Here is a 19,811-nt window from a genome sequence, read left to right as displayed (position 1 = left end):
CAAGGGAACCGGATGCTACTTTATTAGATGCCAGAATTAATTTACATTAAATTACTGACCCAGTCTTGTAATTCTTACAAGAAGTTCTTCGAAGTTCTGGGTAAGAATCGCAAGCTATTAAAAAAATACATTACTGAGCTTGTAAGAAAGAAAGGAAAATCACTTGTTTTAGAAATGAGGTGAAAACGGAATGCTCTACAGGTAACTGGCTGTTGAGCTTCAGTTGTGTCTGTGATGAGGGGAATGGCCAGAGGTGGGGTAGGGGGCCACTGTCTTGACGTTCTGGCTGCAGGAGATATTGAGAAACAGAGAAAATGGTTACTCTGTTAGTGAATGGGAAGGGAAGGAAAATTCTGAGTCACTTTCTCGGGGGAGGGTGAGGAATCTGATCTGTCTCTTCTTGGGATTAGGTAGGAACAGAAGAAAGTCTACTTTAAGAATTATAACCATGAGTTGGTTGGTCCATGGCTTGGGGTTTGAGTTTTTTACCTACAAAATCCAAGCGCCCTGGGCTGTGAAATTAAGCAGAGGGGCTGGTGATGGTTCTATGTCACCTATCGGAAGCAAATAAAAAATATTTCTGTAAAGGCCCTGGGATTTCTTTGGAAGGAATGATGCTAAAGCTGAAACTCCAGTACTTTGGCCACCTCATGCGAAGAGTTGACTCATTGGAAAAGACTCTGATGCTGGGAGGGGTTGGGGGCAAGAGGAAAAGGGGATGACAGAGGATGAGATGGCTGGATGGCATCACTGACTCGATGGACGTGAGTCTCAGTAAACTCTGGGAGTTGGTGATGGACAGGGAGGCCTGGTGTGCTGTGATTCATGGGGTCGCAAAGAGTCGGACACAACTGAGCGACTGATCTGATCTGATCTGATACCTTTTACCTAGGACTCCTTCATGTAACACCCAACTGAAGACTTCTAACAACCCTCAATTACAGAGCGTTTGAGAATATAGTTTATCTTCAGCGTCTAATCACCAGACACCACCAACAGCAAGATTAAAACCTAAGCACTCTATATAATCAATGTTGTATAGCCTATAAAATAAGGATATTTAAAGTGATATTAGTCACAAAAGAAGGCCTTGATCATAATAACTGGTGGTAGGAAAAGAGAACAGAAAGATCTGTCAAATTCTTTGAACTACAGAAATAAAAGTATAGTCATTAAAAAAGAAAAAAATCACCCCAAAAACTCTGTATCTAGGTTCATCAGAGATTAGACAAGGCTTAAAAGAGTAAAAGGGAAGTTAGATCTCAGGAAAACTCCCAGGATGCAGAGAGAGAATGAAATTAAGACATACCTACTTGGTTCTTCTTTGATTATAGGATCCAAAAAGCTTTGTATAAGAATAAAGGGCTAAGAAGTTTGGTCTTACTAAATATCGAGAGTGTAGATCAAAAGTACAAACACCAAATAAGAAATGGTAACAAGAGAAAAACTATGGAGTAAATTTACAGACTTCTAAGAGACTATTTTGTTTGAGTAGCTCCAGATAGCTCTTTTTAAAGCCAGACAAAAATGGGTAACTTTCTAGGGAATAGTATTTTCTGCACCTACTAGGACACATAGAAACAACAAATTGGAGGAATTGCTATTAACAAAGCAGAGGAAGTAAAATATCAAAATACCAGAGTCAGCTGGTTTCTCAGGGGAACACCATCAAATATTTAAGAAAGATATCACTCCACTGGTATTTAGATGTTTCCAGTACTCTTGCCTGGAAAATCCCATGGACGGAGGACCCTGGCAGGCTGCAGTCCATGGGGTCGCTAAGAGTCGGACATGACTGAGCGACTTCACTTTCACTTTTCACTTTCATGCATTGGAGAAGGAAATGGCAACCCACTCCAGTGTTCTTGCCTGCAGAATCCCAGCGACGGGGAAGCCTGATGGGCTGCCATCTGTGGGGTCGAACAGAGTTGGACATGACTGAAGTGACTTAGCAGCAGCAGCGGCAGCAGAACACATAAAGGGAGAAAGCTTCCATAGTTTCAAAATAATCAAAGTGTAGCGTTGATATCAAAGACCCAGTAGGGACCAAAAGAAGTAGCAGTATTAGTTATGCATATTGATGCAGAAATTCTAAATAAAGTATTGGTCAATGGAATTCTCCACTGATTAAAGACCAATATGTTATAACACATGAAGTTCATGGTGGGAATACAGGGATGGGTTGGTACTTGGAAACCTCTAAAGAGAACTCATATTAATTGGTCAGATAGGAAAAACAGTATGTATGTACTATAACACATTTTGTGGATTTGAGCATTCATTCTCTAAAAATACTCTTAATAAATTTAGAGCGTGTAGATACTGATTTCACAAGATAGTGTCTATGGCGCTGTGAAGCCAGTTTATCACCTTAAAAGCAAGAATAAAACAAGCATTCAACTCTCATCAGTTTTATAACATTTTTTGTTTTTTTCTGGAGGTGTCAGCCAAGAAAATTAGCCCTGAGAGGGAGACGAGGTCTGTGAGACACGGGAGGACGCGCAGCTGGCACCGCTGCCTCTGCTCTTTCTTGTTTTCTTAGTTTTAAATTCACAACGTCTCTTCCGCATCCTTTTTTTTTCTCTTGAGCTAAAGTTTTTTTTTTTTTCCTTTTGGAGAAAGAGTAAATTATTAGTTTTAAAAGAGGGTCTCAGCCATTAGAATACTTTCATTTAAAGAAATGTTTACACAATATCATGTGTAATTCTTGGCTGTCATTGTGACCAGTGGATCTTCTTTTAATACCGAATTCCCTCCTCTCTGTGTTTTAAATAAAGGAGGGAGATGGGGCGTGTGTGCACACATGTGCGTGCATGTAGTATCTGTATGCAAACACGTGCGACTTTTGGATGAGTACTGTGATTGAACACAGCAGAGATTCAAACTACCGTGTGGTTCTTTTCAGTGCTTTTTAATACTCATAATAGAAGGCAAGGAAAGGATTTTACAGCTTTGATTTATTTACTATCAATCAGATAACCTCGGCTGTGTTTGGCAGTTTACCTCCACACGTCATTGAGACGTCATTTAAAACAAATGATTGCATCGAGACTAGTCAGGCTTTATTTACTGAAGCTTATTTAAGGCAGTTTCTACTGAACATGTACCAAAATCAGAATATTGGCACCAGATTTCCTTACAAACATTGAACATTTATTTTCAAGATGTGAATGTATATAAAGGTACTTAGAACTTTCCTATAAGACCTGGTTACCTCTAGAAATGATTTTTATTTTAAATGACTTCTCTTCTGTTTAGAAATATAATTATAGAAAACAAGCCCTTATGAAAACTATTTAATGGCGCATAAATATATATATGTTTTGAATTGTCCTTTTTTCTTAATAGTGTGTTGTAAACATTTTAACACATGCCATTCCTTATTAGGATTTTTTTTGAATAATTGCATATATTTTTAACATATGAAATTAATGTAACCAGAGTTTCCTCTTCTGTCCAGTTTTTTTTAACCTCTAGCTTCTTTCTATCTTCAGTTTCTTCCATTTTTGCTCTCTTATTCTAAAAGGGAGAAAAACGAAGTACACTTTTATTATGTAGTTGAATCTGCAAAGGGAAATGTTTAGTTAAAATAAATGAGATTTTTCAGATTTGGTAATCCATTGTATTTAGTAAGGGATGCTATTTGTCTTATTGCTAAAGGACATCTTGGATTATTTATCTGTCTTTTGGATTCCAGAATGTTACCCCTCAGGGGAACTTGCCAAACTATATATCAGCGTGAACTTTTCTGGGGCATTACAGAGTGAATAATATAAAGTGATGCCATGTTATCTAATATAAAAGCCACTGGTCCCATAGGAATTTTTAAATGAAAATAAAAAATTCAGTTCCTCAGATCCACTAGCCCTGCTCAGTCCAGGAACCCCATGGCCAGTGACTCAGCTACTGGCAAGCAGGGCAGGTCCAGCCTCAGAATGTTTCTTTGTGAACCTTGGGGCCACGTCTGTACATTTTACCTGTTTGTATATTAGAGTTTTTTACATCAGTTTGGTTTTAAAGTTTTGTTCCTAGTATACTGGGCTTCCCTCGTGGCTCAGTGGTAAAGAATCCACCTGCAATGGAGGAGATGTCGCTTTGATCCCTGGCTCAGGAAGATCCCCTGGAGAAGAAAATGGCAACCCACTCCAGAATTCTTATTTGGGAAATCCCATGGACAGAGAAGCCTGGCGGGCTTCAGTCCATGGAGTTGCAAAGAGTGACCACGACTGAGCTACTGAATAACAGCCGTTTTAAATACTAGTAAAAAAACAGAATTTCAGTATGTTTGGAAACAGTGAACAGTTCAAAATTATTTAGAGTAATTTTTACTTTGCTAACCAACTTAATTTTTAAAATTATGTTTTGAAGTAGCACACGTGTGAACAAAGGGTTTCCAGTATCTGGAAATTCTAGGAGAACATTTAAAATATTGCTAGTATAGTACAGAGTCCAGGAATGGGCAAGGAGGGATGGACTCTTACACCCCTGGGTGAGGATCTAGAGAGGATGATGTAGGAAGAGGAAGCTGTTTTTAAAAGACACTCAGAAGAAGCAAATTAAATGGAGAGATAAAGCACTTATTTGGGGCATGTAATTTTAGGTTATAATTATAGTAGTTTGATAAATTTAGAAAAATGAGCAACCAGAAGAAAGGAAAAACCAAGGGGGAGGGGTGGACGGGAACTGTCAGTCATCCTGTTGTCACTGGCAACAGCCATTGTGATTTGTCACCTCTCTGTCCAGCCTCCTTTCTGTCACATTCACTCAGCTGTGAATGAGGTCAGTGGAGAATGTAGATGAGATGTTAGTCTGAGACAGACTAGTGGAGTGATTAAGTGCTCTGATGCTGAGCCAGATGGCTGAGTTTTAAATCCCAGCTCCTCCATTTACTATTTGTGGGACCACAGCCAGTCATTTAACTGTGTATCTGCTTATCTGTAAGACGATGCTGTCTACCTTTCAGTGTTCTTGTGAGGGTCACGGAATTAAAATCTACTAAACTCATTGAAGCCATATTATTAAGAATACTAATGACTAGTCTGAGGTAGTACAGGCATATGGTGAAAGCCTGATTTGGATAAGCTTTGGGGTTTATTGTTGCAGGAAGGCAGGACGCTTACACAAGTAACTGCAATACAGTTAGATGAGTTTTGTGAGCAAGGAAGTTTAGTATTCTATGTCAGTATCTGTTCAAGTGACCTAATTATTGATAATTATTTAAGCAAAATGAGTTTAACTTTTAGGATGGTTGGTTTTTATTTTAGAGTATACTTTAATAGTTTCTTCAAATCAACTATTACTTGTTTCATAGCTTGTATTCTCTAAAATTTATTTTCATAATATGATAAAAGTTGCAAGCTTCCAAGATGTTAAATAAGAACATTACCTTGATCATTCTGGTAATATCATAAGTGTCAAAACTCTTTCCCTGATGCTCTGCATTGCAGTTGCCAACAAGGTAAGAGAATCCTCTCTTAGCAATAGCATCTGGCTAATCAAAATAAAATCTGTCTTCCAGACTTTTTACGAGAGTTTGCTTAGTTTCAAGCATAATTAAGAGAGTATTTTACTTGATACCTATTAAAAACAGGAAATCATGAGATACAACCGTTTTTCATATATAAGTGGGGGAGCAGTCATCTCAAATGTAAATACAAAGAGGCTAACGTATATTTTCAAGCATAAAATATAAAGGCACCCATGTAAGAGCTGAAATAGATTACACTTAGGTGCCGAGAGTTATACGTTTGTCAAAGCACCTTTCGTTTCGTAACTATCTTTCTACTTGTATTTTTAAATTTATTTTTTATTAACTATCATTCTAGATTTTTTTTTTTAAGGAACTCAGTTGGCTTATAATGCATTAAAATATATTCTTTTGTGTTCCTGGGGTAATGGTGATGGGAAGTGAAGAATAAAATTATCCTGATTAAGAGAATTTTACTGGTTTTCCAAAATGAAAAACTGAAGCTGAATAGTTATGAGAGATGTCTCTAGTTATGAGAAATCCCTTTGTTTTGTAGAAGTTTGAATGGGTGCGGGGGGTAAAAAAAAAAAGGAGTGAAGGAGCATTGTGCTGGGTGAGATGTCTTCCTGGAGGGGTGGCCCTTAGTCTGCATGTCGCCTGGTTCTTCGTTCTGGGCCGTTATTACACACCAACTGTCAGGATGTGGCTGCCAGTTTCTTGCTTAGCTTTAATCATAATTTATGTTTTTAGCAGGAATATAACCTACGACCACTGCTCGAAGTATTGAAGCAATTATGTTTTAGAAATTAAAGATTTTATAAAACTAATGGTTATTTGGGGGAACAAAGATTTCATTTTCGCATGAGTTCTGTGTCACGATAATCCCACCCCCTGCCCCCAGTTTGACTTCATGTTACAAACATGGAAGTGTCTTACTAGATGAACTATGCACACCTATTGTCATCTGTGGGTTTATAGAAACATGTTTGTCTAGAATGTTCAGTAGACCAGTTTCTATTGAAATGATCAGAATGTGTAAATGTCTCAGGTGGTTCGCTAGCAGGTGAACTTATATTCGTTTGCCTTTCTTCCAGATTCATGAGAAACTTCACTACTACGAGAAGCAGAACCCTGTGCCCATCCTTCAGGGCGCGGCAGCCTTGGCCGATGATGTAAGTGTGCCTTCCCAGCTCAGGGGGACTCGTCCTCCGTGACCCCCGGGGGCAGGACTCATCCTAGTGCAGACAGATGCGTGTACTCTGGGACTGCAAACTGAAAGGCCTGAGTTTACCACTGAGTTTACACTGACGCTACGCTGATTTTCCTTCACTTTCCTATCTTAAAGATTTTGCATGGAGATGCCCTCTAGTCCTGCCTTGGTAACTACAGAATAGAAATTTTAGGCTGTGCCTCTGTGGGGAGAGATGCTATCAGCTGTCAGTGTCTGAGAAAGTCCCAGGCAAGAGAAATGCTTTGGAGAAATAGAGACAAATGAGATGGCTCTATCGCTGACAGTCCTGAAAACGACAGATGCTAGCATAGGAATGAGGTGGATGAAATACATAAAAAGACAGGGTTGTTTTTAAAATGGATTATAAAGCATGGTAATGATTTATGGATGTGAGACCTTTCCAAATTACCTTCATAACCAAAAAATAAATTTGAGCTGCAGTTGGCATTGATGGAGTAGTTAATTTCCTGTAGCTATAATTTTATTTTAAATGTGGGACAGGGAACTAACTTGCTGTTTCTTACTGTTAACTTTCGGACTCAGATGAATTGAGCACAGACCTGGATAAACTGGAGGGGGACACTTAAGCTGGACAAGAAGCACATGTGGTGTGGAAGCTGGTTTTAGTGACATCCTTCAGCCTGCTGTTTTTTAATATTTTATTTTATTTTTTATTTTTTTTTATTTTTTATTTTTTTCTAATTTTAGTTTATTTTTAAACTTTACATAATTGTATTAGTTTTGCCAAACATCAAAATGAATCCGCCATGTTTTTTAATATTTTAAACTACTATGATAAAACTATAGTTCAGTTTAGTAAGAGATTAGAGCTATAAGTATAATAATTATAAAAACAAAAACTAACCATCTTCAGAGGTTGATTTTTCTTTGTTAGTAGAAAATAAAGCTTGTATGGTGAATCTATTTGTATATTTTCTGTTTAGTTCCCGTTTCTTTCTTCCATTTGTGGCTACAGAGATTACAAATTACAAGGATGTTGCAATATACATGTTTTGTGAAGAAACTTACCTCTGAGTTGCAGAACCTAAACACTTGAAACTTGGGAAAACCTTGAAAACCAGTTTTAAAACATTTACTGTTGAGAGTTTGGGAAAATATTTATTTATAAAACAATGTAATTGAGGCCCAATCATGTTACAACATATTGTACATTTTTTAAATTAGAGATTTTTTTGCAAATATAATCTTAGCATTTTGTAATTCATCTCAGAAGTGTTTAAATGTTTAAAAGTGCAAAAAGCCCTTTGTGTCTTTTTGTAAATTAAAAATTTTGTAAAATTGTTACCTTGAAAAAGGAAAAGTACCTTTTGAAATATATTCAGTGAATGTATCAATTTTATCTGGTCTTATTTTCTGTGTATAATTTATTATTACACCCCTCATTTAGAGAAAAGTCCTTTCCCGAGATAACAATTATTTTTAACTTGCTAGAAACTATAGGGACAAATGGAAATTTGATGCAGTGTTTTGAGAAGGGTTTTTAAATGAAAATATATGTACATATTTTGCATTCTGTGCTGCATTTTTCATATTTTGAATGTTTTTTTTTTTTCCTACTTGAATCTTGCTTTTCTTCTTATGAAAATGTTATGATCCTTCTTAGAGCCTAAGATTGCATAGAGATTTTGATAAAAAGCCCCTCTTTATGAAGAATACCAGGTAGGGTCCAAGCTCTGCTCCTTTCTCTAGCTGGAAGCGACCAATGGGAATTTATAATCCTGGTCAGAGAACAGTCAGGATCTGTGGGACCAGCATAGTTGTCAAGCTATTATAAGTCATTTTATGATTAACCTATTTTATATGTAACAGACTGTGTAGGTAAACATAATAAAAGTTTCACATCATTTGCTCTTTTAGGGGCATTCTCGTTCTTTTTACCCCAGCTCTAAACAGCAAGCTACTGTGGGTTTTTGGAAACCCTGTAGATTTCACCACCTCATTCAGAAGTTCTTTTTTCTGTTTTTTTTTTTTTTTTTTTCTTCTTTTTTTCTTTTTACGATGTCAACGCTTGATCCAGTCCTTTTTACAAGTGGTCCTTTGTCTGCATGCAAAAGACCATTTTGCAGATGAAGTGCTGGGGTTTGCCCTCATTGCAATAAATCAGAAAGGGATCTGGCTGATACGATTTCTTGAGTTGTACTCAGCCGAGAGCTGGGTCTGAAAGCAGGGCTACTAAGAGCCTCAAAAGAAGAGCAGTGATTGATAGTCTGTTTTCTTTCTTGCTGACTTGAGCTTAATCGCTGGAAAGTAGCAAGATAGCTTCTCAGTTGTCACAGGTGGAGCACACCCTGTTCTCACTAACTGTTCTTCATGTCAATGTGATCTCCCGTGCAGCTGGCGGAGGAGCTTCAGAACAAGCCATTAAACAGTGAGATCAGAGAGCTGTTGAAGCTACTGTCAAAACCCAATGTGAAGGTGAGGATGTGTGACACCCGTAATAAATATCTCCAAAAAGGGCCACTTTCTGGGAGTTGAGATGAATTTTGTTTCAACCATCAATTTTCAAGTAAATGTGTTTTCAAATAGTGCACAGTATTTTAATCACTTTAATCCTGTTAAGGAAGAAGAGTTGAGTTTTTGATGATGATGTTGTGACAATCTATAAAATACTTAAATTGGGAGGCTCATGATTTAAGTTGGAAAACAGAATGGAGCTTCAAGGTCATTTTTCTTTTAAATGAAGTTTAGAGTACAGGATACAGAACCTATTAAGTGATTTTGTGTAGGTTTGTTTTACTTGGCTAGTTAATGGTGTGCCAGTGTGTTTGACAACAATATCTATTTCTCTATGGGACCTTGTCAGCATTCCTCTTCCTCCTCCAGTTTCCTCTCCATTTCCTGCCCCCTCCTCTATCAATTTGTGTTTTAATGCACCCTGCTATTTTATAGAGCAATGCAGTTTTCCAGTAAAATATTGGTAGATCCATCTTGATTCTCCCCACCATTTTTTGTACAAGTTTATCACTTATTTTTCCTCCAGCTGTGATTGGTCAACATAACCTATACATTTTGGATTTGATAACTAATCTACTTGTGTGTGAAATATTGTTCAGGAGTCAGAATAACATATAGATAGGTAATTATGTCATTAAAGTGATCAGGTATCTCATATTTCTGTTAAGCATTTATAGACTGTTGAATGAAAATGTCCACCTAAATGCAAAAAGTGATGATTTCTACCTTTTTTGAAAAATCTCCTTTGCAGTGGTACTATATATAGTCTTAAGCTGATATTCAGAAAAAGAAAGTATTAAATAAAACATAAAGTGAGAACATGTATGGCCTATGATTTCTCAACCATATAAGCAAATATAAAGCATATGAATGTATATCTGAAAAAAGGGTAAATGAACTATGATTAGTGATGTGAGATGAATTGGCTGGTGCAGAGAAGGTTTGTCGCATTTAGTTCTAGAAGAAGAAAGATCCTATTACTGTAAAATGGTTGCCTGATATTGAAGAAAGAGTACACAGAAAGTGAAGAGCTTAGGGGAGATTCATGAATGCTCTGGAAAGTTCTTCACTGGGCCCTTCCATGTTCTGCACGTGGAAAGCTGACATTAATCAGAACATAGGGAGAGTAACATTGAGGTGCTTGGTAAGCTCCTTTTTGAGAGTATTATCTTGGTTTGAATTTTAGAAACTAAAGAGGAATGTTTCTGACCCCCAGCAAACAAAATGTGTTTTTCGTATTCCATTCAAGAGTGTTTGAAATGGAAAAGCTAGTAATTAGGAGGGTATACTGGATGGAAACTGGTGTTTGGCTGGAGAGAGCAGTGTTGGATCTCAGTTGGTTATGAGGTAATAGAAGATGTGTGTGTATCAGTGTCTGCCCCAGGTTCCTAGATAGTTTCCTGAGTGATGAGAGCACTGGGAGCGTCTGTTGTACGTACATATGTCTCTGACCCAGTCCTGGGCCCAGGTCTCCTGGAAACCTTGTAACTTTCCAAGTGATAAGGGCAATAGGAGCATCTCTTGTTCTAATGTGGTAACTCTGGGTAGGCTCCTATCTGGAGGTTGGTCACCAGCAAGACCACGCCAGGATTAGAAGCTTAGAATTTTCAGCCTTACTCTCTCACCAATTATGTTTTAGAAATTAAAGATTTTATAAAGTTGATGGTTATTTGGGGGGAACAAAGCTTTCATCTTCATATGAGTTTTAAGTAATGATCCCACTCCCCAGTTTGACTTCATGTTACAAACATGGAAGCATCATAATAGATGAATTGATTATGCCTACATGAGAAAGTCCCACAAAATCCCCAAAGTGTAATGTCTAGAGAACTTTCAGGCTCAGGACACATCCATGTACCAGGAAGGGGATGCACCCAGTGCCATGGGGCAGAAACTCCTACCCTCCGCTGTGTAACTCTTCATCTGGCTGTTCATCTATGTCTTTTTATCATAGCCTTTAATAAACTGGTAAATGTAAGTGCTTCCCTGAATCCTGTGACCTGCTGGAGCAAGTTGTTCAAACCCATGGAGGGGGTTATTGGAACCTCTGATCTACAGTGGGTTGACCAGAAGCACAGGTGGCAACCTGCAGTGGTGACCTGGTGCTCTCTCCTGGAAGATGAACTCAGAACTGGGTTGAATTGCAGGACACTTGGTTGGCCTCATAGAAAACGCGTGGTGTTGAGAAAACCCCCCACACATTTGGTAATGAGAGTTTTGTTTTGTGTGAGCAGAAAGGGAGGCACACAGGAGGAAAGGAAACAAACTCCAGAAGGAAGAGAAATGTGGGTTTTCTTCCCTTTACGATGGCATCATGCAACACCATTGGATGAAGCTTTATAATTGAGTGCTTAAACTTTGTTATGGCAAAAATACCTCAGATGAATGATTTTGTCTATTTTCACATTTATATAACAGAGTGGCTAAGGAATGGGTGAGAAGTCAGCATGAAAGGTGTGTATTCACCTTTCATGTAGGAAAATGATATGTAGAAAACGGGTAATGTTGCAGACTCATGACAGTACAGTTGACAGTGACAATTTCTAGTTCACTAGTCTTGAGGAGAAAATATTTTTCTTTGCAGTTTGCCCTAATGTTTAACATTACTTTCCTCGAAATCATTTCTACTAACCACCATCACGCTAAATCTCTCTTTTGAAGGTAATTACTTTAAGAGGTATAGTTCCCAAATAAGTTTTAAGCTATTTCAAAACATAATCAGATACTTTTTGTCTTGGGAACAAGTGAAAATATTTGCTTTTTTTTCATTTTTCTGAGAGCAAAGCAAGGCGCAGTAGAATATAACATATATACATGAACAGTGAGTGCAAGTTGCTCAGTTGGGTCCGACTGTTTGCCATCCCAGGGACTGTAGCCCACCAGGCTTCTCTGTCCATGGAGTTCTTTAGGTAAGAAGACAGGAGTAGGTTGCCATTTCCTTCTGTAATTAGGGGAGATAGGGGAACTAATTATTTACTTTTTGAAGATTGCTCTTCCAGTTAAAATATTTAATTCACAATATTGAAAGGAGACCTGAAGTGTACCTCCGAAGTAATAATGATTTTTTTAAAAACACGCATATATGTATACAACCAAGTATACAGCCCACGATAATATGTGATTTCTATAGATCTGCCAACTCAGTTTTGAAAAGCGTTAAAACTTTCTTCAGTAATTTGTAAATGTCAGCACAGTTGGATCTTTGTCCGTTTACTCTTATATAAATTCAGCGCCTATTCTGTGCAGTCCCCATAGATACACCTTGAGGAAGATACATGAGCACATATGAAGAATAGTGAAGGCGATAGGAGAAATAGTGGGTAAAAAGAGGGAACACCCAGAAATAGTGTGGAGCACATAGGAATGGAGACAGGGTTGAAGAATACTTTGCAGACAGAGGATGTGGTTCATATAAGGTGACAGCCGGAGATTGAGTGTGAGGTGACCAGAAGAGGCAGGCATCAGTCAGGAGTGGGAGGCGAAGAAAGAAGGGTTTCAGTACAGTGACTAGTATGTGAAGTCCCACAAAGAAAATAATTTGTCAAGTTCGAGGATGTAAAGCAGACTTCGAACTGTGGCTGATCAATAGCTTGTAAAAAAGGAAAGGGCAGGAGCTGGATAGTAGTGCCTGTGAGTCAGGGCTGGACATCCTGGTTTGCCCAGGACAGTCTTGTTTTTGCCAGACTGGTTCCCGTGTTATTAACAACCTCCCTTTTAATTTTACTTGTTTCCTTATTTAGATGATATATTCTATGGACTTTCTAATTATGGGCTTATTCAAAAGTTTGAATTTCATTCTAGGAGCAGTGGAAAGTCATCAGAAGGGTTTGAATAAGTGACGCCATCAGTCTTGAGTGTAATATGCACAGCAGTTCCCTGGGGTGGAGGGGTGGTGGCAGGATGAGAGGAATGGGTCCCGAATGGAGGAAGCCAAGGTGGGAGCCTGTAGAAATGATTAGGGTGATATGTGATTGTGGTCCTTACAAAGAATGTGAAGGATGGAGGCAAGGGAGTGGGAGATAGGTGGAATTGGATGTAGCTTCAATACAAGGTGTTGGGACAGCTGCTTAATTATTTGGGAAAAATAAGAAAGAGGCCTACTAAAATGAAATCCAAATATATTAAAGATGGAAGTGTAAAAATTGAACCATAATCATGGGATAGAAAAAGAGCATTTGCAGCTTCAGGGACATTTGGACACACACACACACGAAAAGTTTTTAAAAAATTCATACATAAGGTTGGAAGGAATAACATCTTTATAAATGATTTATGATATTGCCTTTAATAAGATATGCTAGTTTATTTGTTGTTCAGTTGCTAAGTTGTGTCCAACTCTTTGCGACCCCATGGACTGCAGCATGCCAGGCTCCTCTGTCCTCCATTGGCTCCCAGAGTTTGCTCAGATTGGTGTCCATTGATTTGGTGATGTTATCTAACCATCTCATCCTCTGCTGCTCCCTTCTCCTTTTGCCTTCAGTCTCTCCCAGCATTAGAGTGTTTTTCTGATGAGTTGGCGCTTTGCGTCAGGAGGCCAAAGTACTGGAGCTTCAGCAACAGTCTTTCCAATAGTTTACTACTTTGGCTTTAGTTTCACCTTTAACATAGTGACTTGATAAAACTTTAAGAAATAAACAGAAAGCAATTTTGGATAATACATAATTGTGTTTTGAATTTAAATTAGAAAATAGAAGTCTCTATCCGTTGCTTTCCTAGTGAAGACCATTCATATGCTTAATGACTTTTTATTTCTTCTGTAAATCATGTATTCATATACTTTTAGTGATAGTTCATCTTGACTGCATTACCTTTCATTCTTTTTTGTATACAAAAATATTGCATATACATTTCCCATCGTTGTAAATAGGGTAATAGGATGCACTACTTCCTGTATTGGATTACACTTAGTCTTTGAATTGATCAGTTGCCATATACAAAAAACTAATAATTGTTATTCAATAGTGTCTACAAAATCCAGCCTTATTGTCCAAATCTTAAAGTCCAGGAAAAGTAAAGTATAAAGGACGCCACATGGTGAGAAAATGTCTGTCACAAAAGGCCATATAGATGTAACACACTCTAAAGCATGCTGCAGTGGGGGAGGGCAAGGACCCAGGTAGGGGCACTGAAGGAGGGAGCCTGATTTCTACAGAGACTTTGTTTCCAGAGAAAGCAGAATCATCAGTAAATAAAAGCACTTCCTAGGCATCATGTTGCCACATTAAAGGCAAATCAGCCTCTTTGAGTTGTCATTCAGTGGCTCTTTTTTGATAAAAGTGAGGTGACATCATCTCTAGAACATGGTTTTATAATTTAGGAAGTCAGGGAAAATTTGGTAGATTTTTAAAAAGGCAATAAAATAAAAAGATTTGTTGTAATTTTTTAGCTTTCCAAAACATTCACTTACCAGAAATTACTCATTGCCCGGGCATGCAGAATGGATGAGACTTCATTAAAGCATACTGAAGGGAAAAGTTAAGCTTCCTTCTGGAGGAATAAATCAAGGTTACTCATCCTTATGAGTTAGACACTTAATTCTAAGGACCTGACAGATACTTAGAACACAGAATTGACTCCAGGGGGTCCAAGGCAGCAAGAGCTCAGGAGCCTGATGAGTTACAAAGCCCAGTGTTCCATTTCCTGCAGATTCTTCTAAGCAACAGGTAAACCCATCAGTTGTGATTGGTGGCTATGGCATATGGAAACACAATTTCATTTAGGTATTGCCTTTTGAAAGGAAAATCTGTATAGTGAAGAATAAATTGGTTAAAACAGAAGAGTGGAAAACAAAGTTACTTTTACTTGTCCAAAATAAAAATGTTGGTAACCAAAACTACTTATGCAGCAAAGCTGTTAAAAATTATGAACTTGGTATCTGTAAATCTTGAAAGTTTTTTATTTTTGGAATCCAGATATGAAAATACAACACTAAGGAGGAAAAATACATAGCTGGTGTTTTATCATTGCCTTTGAACCATCATGAAAGTGTTAGTTGCTCATCATGTCTGACTCTTTGTGACCCATGGACTGTAGCCCGGCAGGCTCCTCTGTCCATGGAATTCTCCAGACAAGAATACTGGAATGGGTAGCCATTCCCTTCTCCAGGGGATTTTCCCGACACAAGGATTGAGCCTGGGTCTCCTGCATTGCCAGCAGATTCTTTACTGTCTGAGCCATCACAGAAGCCCCAGCCATCATATCCACTTTAAAATATGTTCATTCGCATTCACTATTATTTTTACTATGTGCAAGATAGTCACCATAGATACACAGATAGTGAACGATTCTAGTGCTCTTATTAGATCTGTGTTCCCATCTGAGATTATTCCTCCTGTCTGAAAGACTTCTTATAACATTTTTGGTAATGCAAGTCTGCTGGTGATGAATTCCTTCAGCTTCTGTGTGTCTTTAAGAAGTTCACAATATTCCTTGCTTTGAAAAGGTGTTTTTGCTAGGTATAGAATTTTAGGTTGACAGTAGTTTTCTTTGAGTATTTTTAAAGATGTTGCTCCATTGTCCTGTGGCTCACACTGTTTCTGGTGGGAAGTGAGGAGACATTTTTATCTTTCTTCTTTTGTATGTAATGTGCTTTTTTTCTTTGATTTTAAGATTTCCTTTTTTACTAGTTTTATGCAATTTGATGTTATTTTTTTTCTGTTTACTGTGCTTTGAAACATTTGGGCTTTTTTATTTCCATCAAATTTGGAGTATTTTCTGTCATATTTCTTCAAACTTTTTAAAGAACCTCTCCTGTCTTTGGAGATGCCAATTAGGTGCATGTAATAGACCACTGAAGTCCCACAGCTCAATAATCCTGTGCTCATAATTTTTCATTATATTTTCTTTATGTTTCATTTTACATAGTTTTTTGCTTTGCCTACAAGTGTTCATCTCATTCAGTGTACTTTTTTTCATTCATTCACTGTACCTTTTAATCTATAGAAGCTTGATTTGAATATTTTTTGTATATCCCAAGTCTCATGTTCAGCCCTTCTAGCTTTTTGAACATTTAGAGTGCAATTATAACTGTTAATTTTCTTTTCTGTGATCTGTCTGTAATTAGAAGATTTCTGTATAATTTTAACATCTGTGTAATTTTTCAGGGTTTAATTAATAGCTTTATATTTTTCATCATTGTGTAGTTTCTGCTTTCTTTACATGCCTGGTAATTTTTGACTGACAGTCATTGTGAGTTTTACTTCCTTTGATGCTGCATATTTTTGTATATTTATAGATAATATTCTTGAGTTCGCATCATGTAGTTAAGTAACCTGGAAACATTTTGATCCTTCAGAGGCTTGCTTTTAAGCTGTGTTAGGTAAGATCTTAGCAGTGTGTAATCTCAGGCTAATTATTTCCCACTATGAAGACAGTACCCTTCTACTAATTCTCCTCAATGCCCAGCGAATTGTGAGAATTTTCCTTTTAACTTGTGGGAACCGGAGCTATCCCTGCCCTGTGCAAGCTTCGGGGATCGTTTCTTCTCATGCAGGGTTTCTCAGCCTCGGAAGGGTTTAAGTTTGAGGACTAGTTAATTATCTGGGGCGGGGCGGGGATTGTTCAGCCTGGTATCGGTTGCCTGGGAGCATCTCTGGCCTCTGAGCACTAGATGGCAGGGTGTGCGTGTGCGCTCAGTTGTGTCTGACTCCGCGACCCGGTGGACTGTAGCCCACCAGACTCCTCTGTCCATGGGATTTTCCAAGCAAGAATACTGAAGTGGGTTGCGGTTTCTTCCTCCAAGGGATCTTCCTGACCCAGGGATAAAACCTACATCTCTTGCATCTACTGCATTGGCAGGCAGATTCTTTACCACTGAGCCACCTGGGAAGCCAGATGGCAGTGGCATCCTTTGAATCATGACAAACCAAAGATGTCCCCAGACAGCCCTCTGTTCCCGACCACTCTTCTAGTCCTTTCTGGGAGCTGTCCATACACAAGCCTTGGCTAAGGACTCAAGAAACTCTGTGTCTGTGTCGCTCACTCTCCTCTCATCCCTTCGCTGAGAACTTTAACCCCTTGACCTCCTTAGATTCCCAGCTCTCTTGTCTCCACTAAGGAAGACTGCTGCATTCCACCTGGGTTCCTTCTCTTCCAACACAGCCGAGAACCTTGCTCTAGACAGTAAGCTGGGCAGTCTTAGGGCCCACAGTTATTTCCTGTCTCTCAGTGGTCACTGTCCTTCTCTTATTTCATGTCCAGTGTCTTAAAAAACCATTGCTTCATTATCTTTTTCTGAAAATTTTCTCTAATAGGTACCTGGTAACTTCACCTTCGTTTCCATCCTCATTCTTGAACAGTACTTTTGCTAGATACACAATTCTGAGCTGACTATTATTTTTTAATATGTTTTTATCTTCTAGTTATATTGCTGCTGAGCACTCAGTTCTCATTTTTTTTTTTCCTTTCTCATGATCTGTGTTTTTCTCTCTGATATTTTTAAGAACTACTTTCTGTTTCTGGCATTCTGTGTTTTCACTATGATGTATGTAAGCATGGGTTAATTTTTATTTTTCCTGCTTCCTGAATCTTCAGATTGTGTTTCTCATCAACTGTCAGAAATCTGCAGCTATTATCTCTTCAGATATTTTATCATCTTGATGCTGTTCATTCTATCCCTTTGAAAATTTTGTTGGGTACCACAAACCGTAAAGGAAAAAGTATTATTGGGCTCATTAATTTGGATCCTTTTTTTAAAATCAAAAAACACTAATAAGAAAGTGAAAGGACAAGTTACCAAACGGGAGAATGAGAGAATGTATTTATGGCACAAAGCCTTGGATCCAGCATATTATAAAGGACTCTTACAAAGAGTCGGATACGACTGAGCGCCTGATCTGATCTGATGTGATCTTACAAATCAAGAAGCGAAAGATAGATGGAATGGAAAAATGTGCAAGGATCTTGAACAGACATTTCATAAAAGATGTTATGAGAAAGATGAACTTTACCATTAGAAGATACCACTGTATACTCAGAATGGTCAGATTTAAACTAATACTGTAAACTGTTGGATCCTGAGACACAGCTAGAACTCACATAGCTGCTGGTGGAAGTGTAGCTGGAGCAACCTGTTTGTCTCATCTGCCTGTGTTGAATGACCCAGACATTATACCCTTAAATACACTTAACCCAAATTAGCGTATCTATGCATCAACAGATATGTGCATAATAGAATTGCTTTAACAGCCAAAAGTGAAAACAACCTCAGTGTCCCTCAGAGGCATAATGGGTAAAGAAACTGTGAAATATATACATGTTGGAGTGCTGCACAATGAAAACAGAATGGCTACCAGTAACAGCATGGATGAATCTCACTTATTAGCAGGAAAAAGAAACATCTGCTTATGATTCCATTTATGCAGTATTTAAGTAGAGGTCATGGTGACTAGGAAGGAGCATACTAAAGGGGCCCCTGGAGTTCTGTTAATGTTGTGTTTCTTGCTTGGGGGATATTTACAGGGACATAGACATTTTTGAAGATTCACATTACAGTACGTACGCTTATGAATTATTATAGTCAATAAGAAAGCTTATAGTCAATAAAGAAACCATTTCTTTGCCTTCTTAAGAGCTTCTGTTTCAGCAGATAGCAAATATATACATAATAACATAAATGTGGTTAAAAGTTATGAGCATGTATTAAAGCAAAGAAGATGGTGCTATGAGATCAAGTAACCTGGGGGTCTGCTTTTACATCAGATGTTTTAGTCACTCCTCTAGAGAAAGAGGCCAGTTATGTAAGCTGAGTGAGGAGGACAGTGGAGGTAAGATAAGGTTGGAGACAAATACAAGACTAGAACGTGCTTCAGAGTTTGAGTTTGCTTTTCATCCCATGCTCTTCATTCATGGACTGTATAGTCCATGGGGTCACAAAGAGTCAGACATGACTGAGCGACTTTCATTCATTCATTCTTCATCCCCAAACCGGTGTAGATTTACAGGAGTTATTAGTAGACCAGTTACATGATTTACTCTTTTAAGTTTCAAAACAATCACTCTGGCTACACTGTGGGTCATGGATTTGAAAATGAGCCAAAGGTGAATGCAGCTGGACCAGTTGGGGCTCCAGGTAAAAATGCCCCAGGTAAAAAATGATGGCATCGATGATCTAGACCAAGGATATGCCAGCTTTTTATGTAAAAACCGTGTGTGGCTTCTATTCAGTTTCACCATTGTAACATGACAGCCAACATAAACAGACCATACATCAATGAATGAGTGTGGCTGTGTTCCAACAAAGCTTCATTTACAACATAGGTGGCATAGTCGGCCAACCTCTGCCCTGGACTAGAGAGAAGATAACAAGTGTTAGCATACGTATTAGAAGCAGATTTAACAGGATGTGGGCTGGATGTTGGGAGTGTAGCTGAGAGGAGCGGTTTCAAGGATTTCTAAGCTTCTGGCTGGAAGAACGGATGTATCATACTGATTGGGTGATTGGGGAACAAATCAGGTAAAAGTCTAGACCCAGTCACCCCACATATACTGATGTGTCACGTTTTTCTCACCTTTGGTCTCTAGTGACAACGCACTTGTTTTGAGAACTTTTACTACCATAACAGTCATGACTAGAAATACTTTTTTTTTAAAAATACACATTAGTCATCTATTACACCAAACATTAAAAAGTGAGAATAC

The 19,811-nt window shown here is 38.2% G+C and overlaps 1 protein-coding gene across 2 annotated transcripts in view; it reads left to right on the top strand.

Moving 5' to 3' along the window:
• MPP7 (MAGUK p55 scaffold protein 7) overlaps positions 1 to 19,811 on the top strand; it is a 225,602-nt gene that overhangs the window by 135,830 nt on the left and 69,961 nt on the right. For both annotated transcript variants that reach the window (XM_086333868.1, XM_086333869.1), the window contains exons 4-5: positions 6,562 to 6,639; positions 9,054 to 9,134. In XM_086333868.1, the coding sequence (XP_086189994.1) occupies positions 6,562 to 6,639; positions 9,054 to 9,134 (159 nt within the window). The remainder of the gene's footprint in view (positions 1 to 6,561; positions 6,640 to 9,053; positions 9,135 to 19,811) is intronic.

The sequence above is a fragment of the Bos grunniens genome, chromosome 13 (assembly GCF_055505025.1).
Source record: "Bos grunniens cultivar Pamir isolate PY7600 chromosome 13, Bosgru_T2T1.0, whole genome shotgun sequence".
Lineage (NCBI taxonomy): Eukaryota > Metazoa > Chordata > Mammalia > Artiodactyla > Bovidae > Bos > Bos grunniens.
Note: the sequence above shows the minus strand (reverse complement) of the source record. Positions and strands in the feature narration are given on the sequence as shown.